This window comes from Papio anubis, chromosome 9 (assembly GCF_008728515.1).
Source record: "Papio anubis isolate 15944 chromosome 9, Panubis1.0, whole genome shotgun sequence".
NCBI lineage: Eukaryota > Metazoa > Chordata > Mammalia > Primates > Cercopithecidae > Papio > Papio anubis.
Window position 1 is genome coordinate 111,348,688 of NC_044984.1, and position 14,528 is coordinate 111,363,215.

At 53.5% G+C, this 14,528-nt stretch overlaps 1 protein-coding gene across 4 annotated transcripts in view; it reads left to right on the forward strand.

Moving 5' to 3' along the window:
- FBXW8 (F-box and WD repeat domain containing 8) overlaps positions 1-5,533 on the forward strand; it is a 111,899-nt gene extending 106,366 nt beyond the window's left edge. For 2 of the 4 annotated variants that reach the window (XM_031650797.1, XM_009181791.4), the window contains 3 exons: positions 351-524; positions 3,494-3,604; positions 4,125-5,533. In XM_031650797.1, the coding sequence (XP_031506657.1) occupies positions 351-524; positions 3,494-3,604; positions 4,125-4,269 (430 nt within the window). In that variant the 3' untranslated portion in view covers positions 4,270-5,533. Of the gene's footprint in view, positions 1-350; positions 530-3,493; positions 3,605-4,124 lie in introns of those variants that run through there. The other 2 variants (XM_031650796.1, XM_031650798.1) reach the window with 2 other exon arrangements.
- The last annotated feature ends 8,995 nt before the right edge of the window (positions 5,534-14,528 follow it).

Sequence of the window (14,528 nt, forward strand, 5' to 3'; positions counted from 1 at the left end):
TCTGGGCAATACACCTACTGCTGGGACAGGCTTCTCAGGCCAACCTGCGCGTGCAGTCACACAGGTGGCTTTTCCCTGTTAGGCAGGTAACGTGGGCAGCCACTGTCCTTGGCCTGCGTCTTTCTTGCTCCGTGTGCTTGTAAACCATTCAGATGCGACGGTGTGGGTCCTCCCTGACAGTCTACTAATGAGGAGATAAAAGGTTGATGTCCTTATTATTGATGTTTGCAGCTGAGGAGTTTTTCATAGCAGTGTCGCGCATAGACCAGCACAGTGAAGGGGCAGTTTGTTCATTTCAAGCTTTGACTCTAACCCCATTTCCCTTCTCTGCTCTTCTTGGGCCTGTCCAGGGTGAGGATCCATGACCTCCGCAGCGGTAACATCGCCCTGTCGCTCTCTGCCCACCAGCTTGGGGTCTCTGCCGTGCAGGTGGACGACTGGAAGATCGTCAGCGGAGGCGAGGAAGGCCTGGTGTCCGTGTGGGATTATCGGACGAACCAAAAGCTGTGGGAGGTGTATTCTGGGTAAGGTGCGTTCCAGACACTCTTGGGAGGGAAGGCAGCACCCATCAGCCTGCACCAGGAATGCTGCTAAATGCCCTACCCCCAGCTTCGCCAGGTGAAGCCTCACTGTGACCCCAGGAGCCAGCTGCTGTACCAGCACCGCTCTGCAGAGGAGGCAACAGGCTTGGAAATGGCGCTGGTCACTGGGGATGCAGTTCCTGTCTCTGACATCAGTCAGATCGCCACAATTCGAATATTAGTCAGGCCCAGCTTTCTCTAAGAATGAAACTACTTTTTTGCAAGTGCTATTCTGATTATTTTAGGATTTCTCCATCTTAATAAACAGAAAAGGGAACTCGAAAACATAGGAAACTTGCTGGGCTAGGCCAGGATGTGACACCCCACCTGCCCACAGGTGGAAGGCAGGGCTGGCCCGGCCGCTGTCCTCCACTCGAGTCTGTCATGTGTAACCATGGTACTGCCTGCTGCTTAGACTGTCCTCGTGCCGTTTACATAGAAGAGCACTTAAGACTGAAGGGGTTCATAGAGGCTCCAGTGAAGGAGGAATTTGTCGTTTGCACCTTTAACACCATTATTGGAGATATACACTACCCTCAGCACAGGCTGTTGGCGTCACAGATGTGGGTAGGTTTATGCCATTGGTGCCTAACTGGTTAAGACATTTCCAGTGAGCCTGCTCCTGACCTTCAGAGCAGCAGCCCAGCCCGGGGCAGGCTCGTCAGAGCTGACTTGAGGCCACCGCCACCACCTCTACCTCGCCCTGCAGGCCTTGAACTGAAGACCCTGCCTTTGAGACAGGTGGGGATAAAGGCAGCGGGCCCTCTCCCTCGCTGCCCCTCAGCACCGCTGGGAAGAGACATCCGGCCAGGCCTGCTGGCTCACCTGTAATCCCAGCCACTCAGGACACTGAGGAGCTCTCAAGGCCAGGGGTTTGAGACTGGCCTGGGCAACTCAGGGAGACCCTGCCTCTTTCAAAATCCTCCAGGCATGGTGGCGTGCACCTCTAGTCCCAGTGACTCCGGAGGCTGACAGGAGGATTGCTCCATGGAGCCCAGGGGTTTGAGGCTGCAGGGACTGTGCCACTGTACTCCAGCCTGGGTGACAGAATGAAACCCCATCTCTACAAAAACAAGATGATTCTGGGCCAGTGGCCTGTGAGCATGACAACATAGAAGAGCAGAAACAGGGCCAGGCCCTCGCAGTGAACTCAGATTTGTTCCCCACTTACTGCAAATCCAGGTAAACCGGCCTCTGAGAACCTGACCTGAGCAGCGACCTGCTCTTTATGCAAGGCCAGCAGTTTGCCAGGCGTCTCCGAGAGGTGGCAGGCTTACACGCAGAATGGGCCTCTTCCTTGGAGGGCGGTGTTGGCCAACACGGGCTGGCAGATTTTATCACACAGAGCCCTGGGTACTGCCTAGGCCCACCCCCTTGCTGTGGCTGTCCCTGTCGCCTGGGCCCTTTTTCTGACTTCCATGCTGATGCACTGAATTGCCACCAGGTGGTGCCAAATGGCAACTAAAACTGCACCGAAATTCCCGGAAGCATTTGCCTTTGAGGAAAAGTCAGCATTTGTTTTAAAGCGTTGCTGGATCAGCCATCCAGGTCCTCAGGGATAGCTGCCGGCCCCACACTCTAGCAGGTCTCATTTTTCTCTCTACAAAGCTGCACCCCCGGTACAGGCCACTGAGATGAAGCCTAGGTAAGGAAGGCCTTCCCCAGAGGTGTGGCCCTGTCCCAGCACTGCCTTTGTCCCTGTGCGACCCGGGCTTGTCCCCCATGCGGTGAAAACAGTTTGTCACCAGCACGAGGCTGACAGACACACGGTCTCCTGCCCAGAACTCACTGACTTACTCAAGGCCTCACCTGCAGTGCCTGCTGCCAGGCCTCAGTCTCTTCAGCCCAGGTCCTCGCCTGCCTGACAGGGTGCCGTCAGTCTGCCATGCTGCAGGCCTTCACCAAGCCTGCCCTCCCTCTGCGGGTCTTTCTCATCCTCCAGGCCCCATTCAAATCCACCACCACGTTCCTGCTGTGGGTGTCCCAACCCTGGGGAGGTAGGGACTGCTCCCTAGCTTCCCTCACTCCCAAGAACCCTCTGCTTTAGTCAAGGAGAGCAGCCCTGGCCCAGCCCACACAGGCCTTGTCCCCTCCTGTGCACCCCTCCCAACAGACCCTTTCAGCCCTCCTCCCCTTCTGCTCCTCCTCCCAGCACTTAATTCTGCATCACGCAGTCTTTGTAGCTTGTAAATTCGCTCGTGCTACAGAAGCATTAGTCATGTTTTCTGGGACTGCATCTTACCTTCTTCACTAGCTAGGGCCCTCCCTGGGTCAGGCATCCACCTGGATGAGACATCTTTTTAATTCAGTGTCTCCTAGCTCAGTGCCGTGACCACAGCAGGTACTGCACAAAAGTTTCAGAAAAAACGCAAACCTCTGTTCAACAGACTTGGAGCCATTTTGTTCCCAGATTTCCCAAACGTGCTTTCACCACCCAGGGGACGTGTGTCACTGCAGCCCTGTGAGCCGGATCGGGGGCGCCTTCCTGGATCAGCAGTGAACGTGCCCCCAGTGCTCATAGATGATGGACAGCCTGGCTGGGAAAGCTCAAGGGACTTGCCCAGGGAGGCAGCGGTGGACCAGTCTCTGTTGCACGTGGTTGATTCATCTCCAGTAGGGAGTGTCCTTTATGTCTGGAATGTACCAGGTGGTTGGGGCAGATGCCAGCATGCGTACGGGGCATGCAGACCTGTTTACAAAGTCATGCCCAAAGCACGGCCTGCTCACCTGAGCTTGGGAGCTGAGGTGAGACACTGCTTCCGTGGGGGCCTGTTCCCTCTGAAAGAGAAGCTTCGCTTTATGGGTTCTAGAATCCCCTGCAGCTCTGAACTCCCAGGTCTGTGGCAGCAAGTGCAGGCTGTGCGCAGGCCCAGTGGATGCCCCCTTACGAGCTCTCTCCCGCTGCCTTCCAGACACCCCGTGCAGCACATTTCATTCAGCAGCCACAGCCTCATCACGGCCAACGTGCCCTACCAGACGGTGATGCGAAACGTCGACCTGGACAGCTTCACTACTCACAGGAGGTTAGTGGTGGGGCTGGGCGAGTCAGAGACCATCTTAGTTTGATTGATGTATAGAACCCCCGCCCCCATGACACATTGCACCCTATGAGCTATACCCTCAGGCAGGGCCCTGCCTTTCTAGGAATTGGGAACGTAAACATCGATGCTGACCTGTACTGAGCGCCTAGCATCTGATGCACGACAGCCCTGTGGGGCGAGTCCACACTGCCGGCTGTGCAGAGAGGGAGGGCAGGCCATATGCTGAGGGGTCTGCTGTGGTTAGAATCCTGTCACAGTGGCAAGGCCCATCCTCTTGAGTCCTTGCCCTGTGACTCTCACTGCACCCATCCGACTTGTGCACCCCCATGTTGACCGCTAAGCCTGGGACTGTGAGTATCTAATGCTGTGTGCCCGGAGGACACCTTTGTGAAGATGAACCTCTGTCTGGTCTCAGGAGAACGCCTCCTGCAAAGACAGAAGCAGCCGGGGTGAAGGCCAGCGAGGCCGCCCTGACCTGTCACCATCTTTGTGCTCTTTCTAGACACCGGGGGCTGATCCGTGCCTACGAGTTTGCAGTGGACCAGCTGGCCTTCCAGAGCCCTCTCCCTGTCTGCCGTTCATCCTGTGACGCCATGGCCATTCACTACTATGACCTCGCACTGGCCTTTCCCTATAACCACGTTTAGGGACGTGCCTCAGGAGCAAGGAGAAAAATGGCAAGAACCAGTTTTATCCACATTAAAACTCCAGGCGGCTCTGCACGGGTGGTAAATGTTTAGGGGAAGAAGGCGGCCCAGGGTGCTGTGCCTGACGGCATGTGTCTCCCTGACCCCTGCACTTCCCCGGCGCCTGGGGCAACCTGGTGTATGCTGGGGCTCAAGTCGCACATGCTGCCAACACAAACGTAGCCTCCTTCCCCACCCAGCCGGCCACTCTGGCCTCAGCTCCCTCGGGACACCTCAGGGATCTCGCTGTGGGGTCCCATATGGTCCCTGCTCAACCAGCTTCTCTGTGTTCGCCTTCCCAGCTCCAGCCCTGCAGGCCGTCTTTCCAGTCTCCAGTCCCTTCCCTCTTTTCCTCCGAGGGCCTTTGGATGTGCTTGTCCCTGGCCTCCAAGGCAATAACCTCCATGTCCTTTTCCCTGTATTTACTTAGGGTGCTCTTCTGTGACACTTGCCACCACCACCTTCCAGTAGCAAGCTGGTAGAGCAGTACTTTTTCTTCACAGCTTTTACCATGGTTTATAATTATATACTTACACAGTTTAGTCATTAATGACTATTTTGCTTACTGTTGTGTCTATGATGTGTGTTACAAAGCAAATATTTTCTAAATATTCATTGACTAAACAGCCATCAAGATGAACAGGACAGGAGAGAACTGTTCAGTGTGATACAGAGCTGCCATTTCCAAAATATTCTGGAAGCAAGCCATTGCCTTACTCTTGATTTTCAACAGTTCTAAACGCAACAGCATCCACCTAATATACCTTCAGAATATCAAAGCAAAACTGATAGAACTACAAAGAGCAATAAAATCCATTCTCATAGCAGGCAAATCAGTGAGAAAAACGTAAAGATCTGGAAGATTTACTTAATATCGCTAACAAGCTGGATCCAATAGATATGTATAGAATTTCAGATACACATAGAACATGACAAAAAACCACCCTGTACGAAGGCCACAAAGAACAGCTCAGATACACAAAGATTCGCACCATACAGGCCAAATTATAGAACCCCTCCAACCCCCGAGACACTGCACCCTGTGGGCCGTACCCTCGGGCACTGCACCCTGTGGGCCGTACCCTCGGGCACTGCACCCTGCTTTTCTAGGAATTGACCCCCGTGCAGAATAGTGAGAAATCAACAAAAAGCAAAATAAGACAATTCCAGACACTCCCGAATTCACTTGGATTTAAAGAAGTTAATAAAAACAAACTATAAACTCTCTAGACTGGGTTGACAGTAAAAGCACTGAATACAAAACCCAGGGGATGAGGCTGGGAGGGGCTGGCACCTCAGCTCAGAAAAGGTAGCCGCAATCCCAAAGCAGGCAGAAGGCAGGGGTTAAATCAGGATAAAATCAGACATTAATGGAAGAGAAAACCAATAGTTATTATAAAGTCAAAAGCAGGGGTTTTTTGGTTTTTGTTTTTTTTAGGTGGAGTCTCGCTCTGTCACCTAGGCTGGAGAGCAATGGCCTGATCTCGGCTCACTGCAGCCTCTGCCTCCTGGGTTCAAGTGATTCTCCTGCCATCACACCTGGCTAATTTGTATATTTTTAGTAGAGACAGGGTTTTGCCATGTTGGCCAGGCTGGTCTCAAACTTCTGACCTCAAATAATCCGCCTGCCTCAGCCTCCCAAAGTGCTGGGATTACAGGTGTGAGTCACTGCACCCGGCTCAAAAGCAGTTTTTGACAAAAAAATAAAAAGACAAAATATACAACTCTTGATAAAACAAAAAGGTACAAGGAGCCATGAGGAAGAGAAAAGGTACCTGAGGATGCGGAAGTACCTGCCACGTGGGAACCGTCTAGCCACACTCGTTCCAGAGAAAACCCGAGTCCTCTCAGTTGCACATGCGTATATATCAGCGGGAAATGCTGGCCATGACTCCAAAGCCTGGAACCTTCACGTCTTGAAGGTTCTGGAAGGTTTTTCAGATTGCTTAAGGTATGCAGCTACTCCACATTCACCTCCAACTACACAGCGGAACGGAGCAGACAGAGCTGCGGCTGGGAAGCGTGGCCTCCCGTCCAGAGTGCTTTCCTTCGGACCCGCCTTCCTGCGGCAGATGGACCGGAGGGTGTCCTGCTTCCTTTCAGCCAGCTGGCTTCCTAAGTGGAGACGGCCTGTAGGCAGCAAATGCAGGGTTTTGTTTACCTTCGTTGTCGTCATGGGGTGGTCAGACTGTTTGCTGGTGACCTGGCTTTAGAAGGTTCTCATCAAGCCCCGCCCTTTCCCTCTCATAGTCTTAATGCATCTGGACCACGGGGGAAAATATTTTTCTTTTCAAAAAGCAGCCCCTTCTAAGTCTGCATTCCCAGTTCATTTTGCGGGGGCATTCTCCCTTCCTAGTTTGCAGCAATTAAAGGTAACAGTGTAAAGTCATTAGACTCAGAATTACAGCAGCCAGCAGCTGGTCCAGTATAAAAATCTCACAAGTGTAGACCCTCCCACCGCAAAGCCTGTTTGTAACATACCTGCCACTCATGAAAGTTGCCTGGGTTTTGTAAAGGAAAATGTATTGGATCCAAGCTGTTATCTTCAAGCACACCAACTTCAGGCAGCGTTTTCTGCTGCAAACCTGAACACCCTGGAATCAATCACACTGACAGGGGAAGGAGAAATGCTCCTTTATAAGCCAACATTTATCCAAATTAAGCCCCCTTACCTTTACCCAGACCCCTTCACAAGTTCTGAGGTTTCAGCCGATTGGTCCTCTACTTTCCTCCTGAGTCCCTCCCAGAGATGCCGCCATCCCCGGCTCCCCACAGGTGGAGACACTCAAGCATGCTGCCGGGGGAGCTGGACGGTGAAACGCGGAAGATCTCATGTCGCGTCTCAAAACATGGTCGGACTTGCTTTCTGCTTTATGATGTCCGTAGTTGTTCTAATATTAAATGCTTTGAATTTATTTATTGGTCAAGTTATTTTAACTTGGGCAAGGCATACAGTGATAATCCCCTGGTATGCCACGGTTCCAGCTCTCTTTCCACCCCCTTGAAATCTTACCTCCCACCATGGTTTTGTTTCGTAAACCCACAGTCACATGCGTTTTCCCAGAACCTCCACTACAGGGGCTCCCAGCCCAGGATCCAGGAGACCTGCAACATGGTACAGTAACTCATCACCAACCGTCATCAATAGGTATTCTTAGAACTGCAACTGTAAGCAAAATGAGGTATAATGAAACTAATTTTGGCTGGGCAAGGTGGCTCAGGCCTGTAATCTCTGTACTTAGGGAGGCCAAGGCAGGCGGATCACCTGAGATCAGGAGTTCAAGACCAGCCTGGCCAACATGGCGAAACCCCATCTCTACTAAAAACACAAAAATTAGCCAGGCCTGGTGGTGCATGCCTGTAATCACAACTACTCGGGAGGCTGAGGCAGGAGAATCGCTTGCAGCCGAGAAGCAGAGGTTGCAGTGAGTGGAGATCGCACCACTGCACTCCAGCCTGGGCAATAGAGCGAGACTTTGTCTCAAAAAAAGAACTTGCAACTTTAAGCAAAATGATGTATAATGAAACTAATTTTACTATAGGCTAATGGATGTAAACAAGAGTTAAGTTCCCATGGCATATTGCTGGCCATAAAAACATCACCAAACTTTAGAACTGAAATCAAACACCTCTAATATTAAACATTAAGTAGACATGAGTTATACATACATTTAAGAAAAATTACTGAAAACAAGGTAATTACCCAATTTTTGGTGACTTCAGTGGGTGTTGGCAGTTGTAGCGATGGTGGGTCATATCACAAAATAAATGTTTGCAAAGCAAAAATTGTCAGGAGCGCCTCCTTCCACCACACAGGTCAAACACCAGGCTGGGCTCACTGGGCACTCGTGCACAGCGTCACTTACTATTGTGCATGTGTATGGTTAGGGGAGGCAGTTTTTTTTTTTTTTTTACAATAATTTTTATTCATTCCTTCTTTCATTTTCCAACTGTTATTCCAGTTCAAGGTGGTGGGTGACCAGAGCCTATCCCAGCAGCTCAGTGTGCAAGGCAGGGACCCACCCTGGACAGGACGCCCTCCCATCACAGGGCACACTCCCATCACAGGGCACACTCACAGGGCACTCCCATCACAGGGCACACTCACCTCACACACACACTTGTTTGTTGCGACCAACAAACCTCACCTGCACATCTTTGGGGCATGGGAGGAAACGAGTGCCCAGAAAACTCAGAGACCGGGAGGACGTCCAGACTGTACACAGACAGTGGCCCAGCCGGGAATCAATTTTTTTCTCAATGTTATAACAAAATGACATTGAATAAAATGATGCTATTCAAGGACCCGCTGTGTGTGAAATGTGCATGAGGGCATTTTCTGGGAAAAAACATGGTTACCTCTCATCAGATTCTTGAAGGGACTGCAGCCCCCCCCTCCCCCGAGAATTCGTCTCTGCCACTAGAGTGTGTTTTGCAACCCAAGCCATGTGCCGCCGTGGTGCTGCTGTTGCCCAGGCAATAATTGATGTCTCAGAGATACTCCACGAACGGCAGCACCTTCCACAAAGCACAGCTCCCCGCCCTGTCTGAAGGCCAGGCTTTCAGCTGATCGGAGGCAAATGGAATTTCCCCAAGAAAAGGGCTTGGTCCTTCCTGAAAGGGAAGGCTGACACCCCCAAGATGAAGTCCTTCACCCCCATCCCCCCTCTTGAGAGCTAAAGGCCCCACGTTCCAGGGGCTAGCGCTTCCCACCACACGTGTTAGATAGCAGATGCTGGCCACTGCAAACCCACTTTGCTTACAGTTGCAGAGAAACAGCTTACCCCGGTGAGGGTCCAGCCTTCTCATGACAACTGTCCCGCGGCTGCTATTCCGGGCAGGCCACCACAGGGGCTCCAAGAGGGCTGTCTCCCGCTGCCTGACGGAGCCTTCGCTCTGAGCAGCAGCTGCAGCAGCACTGAGCTCACGGCGCTGGCCGGCTGGGCCGAGGTGCTGTGAGCCACACAGGCCTGCCCACGACACCCGCACAGCCAGGCCAGATGGTTACCTGGCTACCGCTGCAGGGGCCTGCGGCGACTTGGACAAGGGCTGCCTCTAATGTGCGATGGCAGATTCCCTCTTGCTGGGCTCCGGCGGGTGCCATGTTGTTCCCAGCCCACTTTGGGCCTCTGATGCCCAGCATGGGCTTCCAGCCGTTTGACTGCTCTGCACTGGGGGCCGTTTCGTTCCCTAGGAAGGGAAGGGGACGCCCCCCCAGCTGAGCTGTCACGCCCTGTCTTTTCTTCCCTTGCCCAACACTAGGACAAACGCTGCCTTGTCGTTTCTCTAAGATAGACATGGCGGCTAGTTCCTCAGCAGGCCCCCTGACCACTGCCACCCCGTCAGAGCCACTCTCGGGGCGCCAGCCCTTCCTCTGTGAGATGGAGCCCAGTCCCTTGCTGACTTGGTCAACAAGCAGATTAGAGGGCTGAGCAGCCACCACGTCCTCCTCAGAGTCGTGAGTCCTCCTAGGACCAGGCTGGTCCACCACCAAGCCCCTGCTGACAGCCACGTGCAAATTCTGCAAGAGGAAAGAGACACCGCCAGCGCCCCGGGGAGCGCGGTTACCCCCTGGCTCCCCCTACTCAGCTTTTCCTGGCTTTCCCAAGGTCGCTGTGTGGGAGGACAGCCTGCAAGGCAGGTGTTTGCAAAAGCCTTGCCAAGGCAACTTGTATTTTTAACTCTCCATCAGCCTACTTAAGTCACACGGCGCCATTTCCAGCACAGCAGAGTTCAGCTGCAGCCTCGTTAACTGCAGGCAGGTGGGGACAGGTTCAACTGCTCCATGACAAGGATCAGATCCACAGATGACCTGTCTCCCATTAGCAAAGTATAAAAAGAACTTTCCAGTTCCTTGGCCCAGAAAACAACAGCATTGTTTTGTTAAAGTCTAGCAATAATTTGTTCCCTAAGCGGGTATTTGGCCAGAGCTGGAAGCTGCTGTCATCTTACTCCGTTCCCTTATCCATAATTCATGCTTAACGTGGCTGCAGTGTGTCCCCTGAGCTCCTCATATTCCATTTCCATCACACAGCCCTTTTGTAAACCAACCAAATTAGAGTGTTTGTGTCAAATTGCCATATTCTTTCAACATCCAAAAGCCAACCTTTCCCCTTGGTAATATGGCGATATTAGGAGTACAGCCTGCTTTCGACTCTATTCCTGGCAGATGGCTGAAGAGTATGGACAAAGGTGACCTCCCCTGGCGTCCAGCAGGCTGACGATGCCGCCCCTGCTCAGTCTTCTCCACCCATGGCCTGTGGCCCTCCAAGGATGACCTTATCAGCTTCCTTCAAATATTTGACTTAGTGCTGATTTCTGCCTAGTTCCTTTTAGTCACTGGTGCCATTTCTGATGGAAGGAAGGCTGTTAACCTGTGCACATGGTCATCACTCACCCGCCGACCGGGTTTCAGGGCAAACACATCACCTCCTTCGGGCTGCTCAAGTTGAGGTGACCCAGTCATTCCATTCCTGTCCCCATCCAGCGACAAGAGCGGCTTGCTGCACTTGGGCCAGGGTCTGTGAGGCCAGAAATCCCCTCGCAGGCACGCCCCATTGTCCAGCAGGTAACAAAAGCCATTTCTGAACCACCTGCCTCCAGTCCGAGGCACAGACTGCAGTGCCCAGATGGTGAGGCTGACCGAGATCCGTGTCCGGAGCAGCGACCCTCGGTCTCTGTTGATCAGAGGCCAGCAGCGCCACAAGACGCACAGCCTGCCCCTTCTGGGAGCAGGTTTGCAGCAACTCATCGCCAACCCTGATTGTTCTCAGGATGCCACAGACAATGCCAGGAGCCGGGCAGGAGAGCGCCAGGTGATTGCTGTGTCCATGCTCTGGTGGTAACGGGCCCTCACCCTGCCAGTTAGAGGACCCCCTCAGTGATGACGCACACATGAGCTTTCTTCCGAGAGGTGCGGACCGGGTTCGCCGTGTCTCAACCTCATTTTAATGAGCTGTTTAGATAAGCGGCGGCCCAAAGCTTCAAAGACATCAGGCAGGCCTCAGTGGCCCAAACAGGGGAGCACATTGGACGTGTGTCCATCGTGGCCACATCTTCCAAACGAAAACTCAGGGCACAGGGGCTGACGGAAGGTGACTTATTTATAAAAACACTTTACATTAATGAACTGCCTTTGTTGAAAAGAACCAAATCAAAGCAAACTGGGAGAGTCCCAGAAAACCTGAGGCCTATAGTGGCGGTGCCAGTGTGCCCTCCTGCTCAGTGGCACCGCAGATCGTCCTGCTCACATTGGCAGAACAGGGCAAGGTGCATGGGGGCTGGTAGAGGTCGGTTCTTGCAGTAAGGCCGATCCCCACCAGGCTGTCTTAGCGACTTTCTAGGTGCCTTCTGCCAGCAGCCGGGGGACCAAGAGGCTCCCTAGCAGCAGGGGAAAGCAGGGAGAGTGGGTGAGGGGATCGCGTCCCATTTCCCTCCAGAGGAAACCACCTGGGATCCACCTGGAAGTCCCAGGGGCTTTGTCTCTCCCACTATGTAGTTAGCGCTTGAGGGAAGGAAACAGAGACCTCTGTCTTGGCCCTGCAGCTTTTTTTTTTTTTTTTTTTTTTTGAGACAGAGCCTTGCTCTGTCACCCAGGCTGGAGTGCAGCGGCGTGATCTTGGCTCACTGCAGCCTCCACCTCCCGGGTTCAAGTGATTCTCCCGCCTCAGCCTCCTGAGTAGCTGGGACTACAGGCGCCCACCACCATGCCCAGCTAATTTTTGTATTTTTAGTAGAGACAGTGTTTCTCCATGTTGGCCAGACTGGGCTCGAACTCCTGACCCCAAGTGATTTGCCTGCCTCGGCCTCCCAAAAGCACAGGCATGAGCCACCCACTGTGCCCGGCCTGCCCTGCAGCTTTGAGTGTTGAATGGAGTCCTAGACTGAGAAGCGGAGTTCCAGAGGTGATTTCAGACCATGCAATTTCACCTCCCCAGAGACTGAACCTGCCTCCAGCCACTGACCTGCAGAGACAGAGGCCTCAGGAGAGACTAGGGTGGCACACGCTGCTGTCTGGTGTCTACCAGGCTCTGCCAGGTGCTTACAATGACAATGACAGCACGGAGTCCAGAGCCTCTCAGCTGCAGCTTGGCACCTACCCAGGAGGTTGTGCGTATTAACCAAAGGCTGAGCCTCCCCAGACCACACTCACTTTCCCGGGGCCATTCGCCTGCTCCCTGTGTAGCGGGTCGCCTGGCCTTTTAGCTCCCTGTGCTGCTTGGCTGTGTTTTTAAATTTAAGTTCTGACTTTCAGTCATCCTAAGCAGCATCCCATGGACTCCCTGGTGTGTGGTAAAGTTACTTTTTTTCTTACACGTATTAAAACAGTTATACACCTGTTGAAGTCAATATTCATCCATGGAACACCCAGAACTCTCAGGCACCTCTCGAGGGGGCAGGGGCGTGGCAGCCCTCGGGGAGCAGGTGCTCAGCACCATGGGAACGCATCCAACAACAGTGCTTCTGCCTGCTGTGCCCACCATTGCCTCAGATGTGACAACTGTCCACAAGCACATGGCCAGGGGTCCCTGGTGTGAGGCTGAGGCTCCCCCTGCTGCCACTCCCCGGCCTAGGGTCCCCACTGAGACCACACCAGGCTCAATGCTAGAGTGGAGATGGGGCCTCCCAGCACCATCTGGGCTCCGTGCGTTTGCAGCCTTAAGCACAAGTCACCGTCTCCTAGAACAGCGTCCGGGGGCTGCGCTTATGACGGGCTGTACCAAGTGAACTCCCTGAGCCTTTAATGTAGAGGGTAGGGCTGGGCACTACCAGCGCTTTGGGAGGCAGAGGTGGGTGGATTGCATGAGCTCAGGAGTTCAAAACTAGCCTGGGAAACATGGGGAGACCCTGTCTCTACCAAAAATACAAAAATTAGTGGGGCGTGGTGGTGGGTACCTGTAGTCTCAGCTACCTGGGAGGCTGAGGTAGGAGACTGCTTGAGTCTGGGAGATGGAGGTTGAAGTGAGCTGAGATTGCGCCACTTCACTGCAACCCTGGGCGACAGAGTGAGACCCTGTCTCAAATAGTAAAATAAATAAAATATAAAATAAAATAAAAAGAAGGGGCATGCTGGGGGTGCGGTGGGGGGCAAAAAAGCAGAGGCGCCTGGGCTCACTTCCTCTGTTCACAAGTTTCCACCTGGAACCTCATGGGGTGGATGCTGAAGCCCTGCAGACATCGCCATTTACAAAAAGTGGAGAGAACTAAGAACGCTGCCTGCGCTTCCACGTGCACGCAATGGCTCCGGAGGACCCTACGGCAGGCGCTAACACCTCTGCCTCTGAGAAGGGAAGCCTGGGGGCGGGGGGATGGGGGGCGGGGGCAGACTCCATGGCCTGCCTTTTCAAACCTTTTAAATTCTGAACTGCAAGGTGTGGGCTTGTAGTAAAGATAAAGCACGCTTCATATGAAAACTATGAATGAAAACGCCAAGAATGCAAATAACACCCATTGCCAGTTATCAAGAGAACTCTCTTGGAAGGCTAGAATGACACCACCCAGGGAGGGTCAATAAAGGAACCGGGCGTTTCGTGAACTTCAGCACCAGAAAGAGACCTGGAAAGCAAAGGCTGGCCCACCTTGCACAGCAATGGGAACGCGTCACTCAGGGTCCTCAATGCCACATTCATGAGCTGGCAGCCCACACAGGGAGATGGGGAAGTCACACTCAGCGGGCTGTCCCAGCACCCCCAGGACACAGCTCTCCACGTCCCACAGGTGCAGTCCTCTGCTGACTCCAGGCCACCGCGACCAACAACCTTTGTTTCCCTGCCCCCAGCTCTAGCCAGTCCCCACATCGAAAGGTGATAACTGAAGTTGTCAGGGATCCTTACCTACCCAGCTTCCACTGCCGCTGCTTCCTGGAGTGCTGCAGGGCCCTGCAACTGGCCCAGGACTGCCAGAAAGAGCCAGGGGCACAGCCGTGGCTGGCAGACCACACCCCCTTACCACCACCGTGAGGAGCTGGGGGTCCCAGGTCAGCCAGCCAGGCCCTGACTCCCCACGCCCACTGACCAACACAGCGGGCTCAGGTGCATCCCCGCAGCAGGCACAGGCCCAGGGCTCCAGATGTTTTCTTCATCAGTAAACAGATGTGGCTGTGACGGTGAGGCTGCCCCACCGCCTGAGTCCTGGCCACCTCAGAAGCCCACACAGAGCAGGAGCTGCTTCTCCTTATTTTACTCCCTAGGATGGAGAAGGCGGAGGGGTTCCCAGGACTT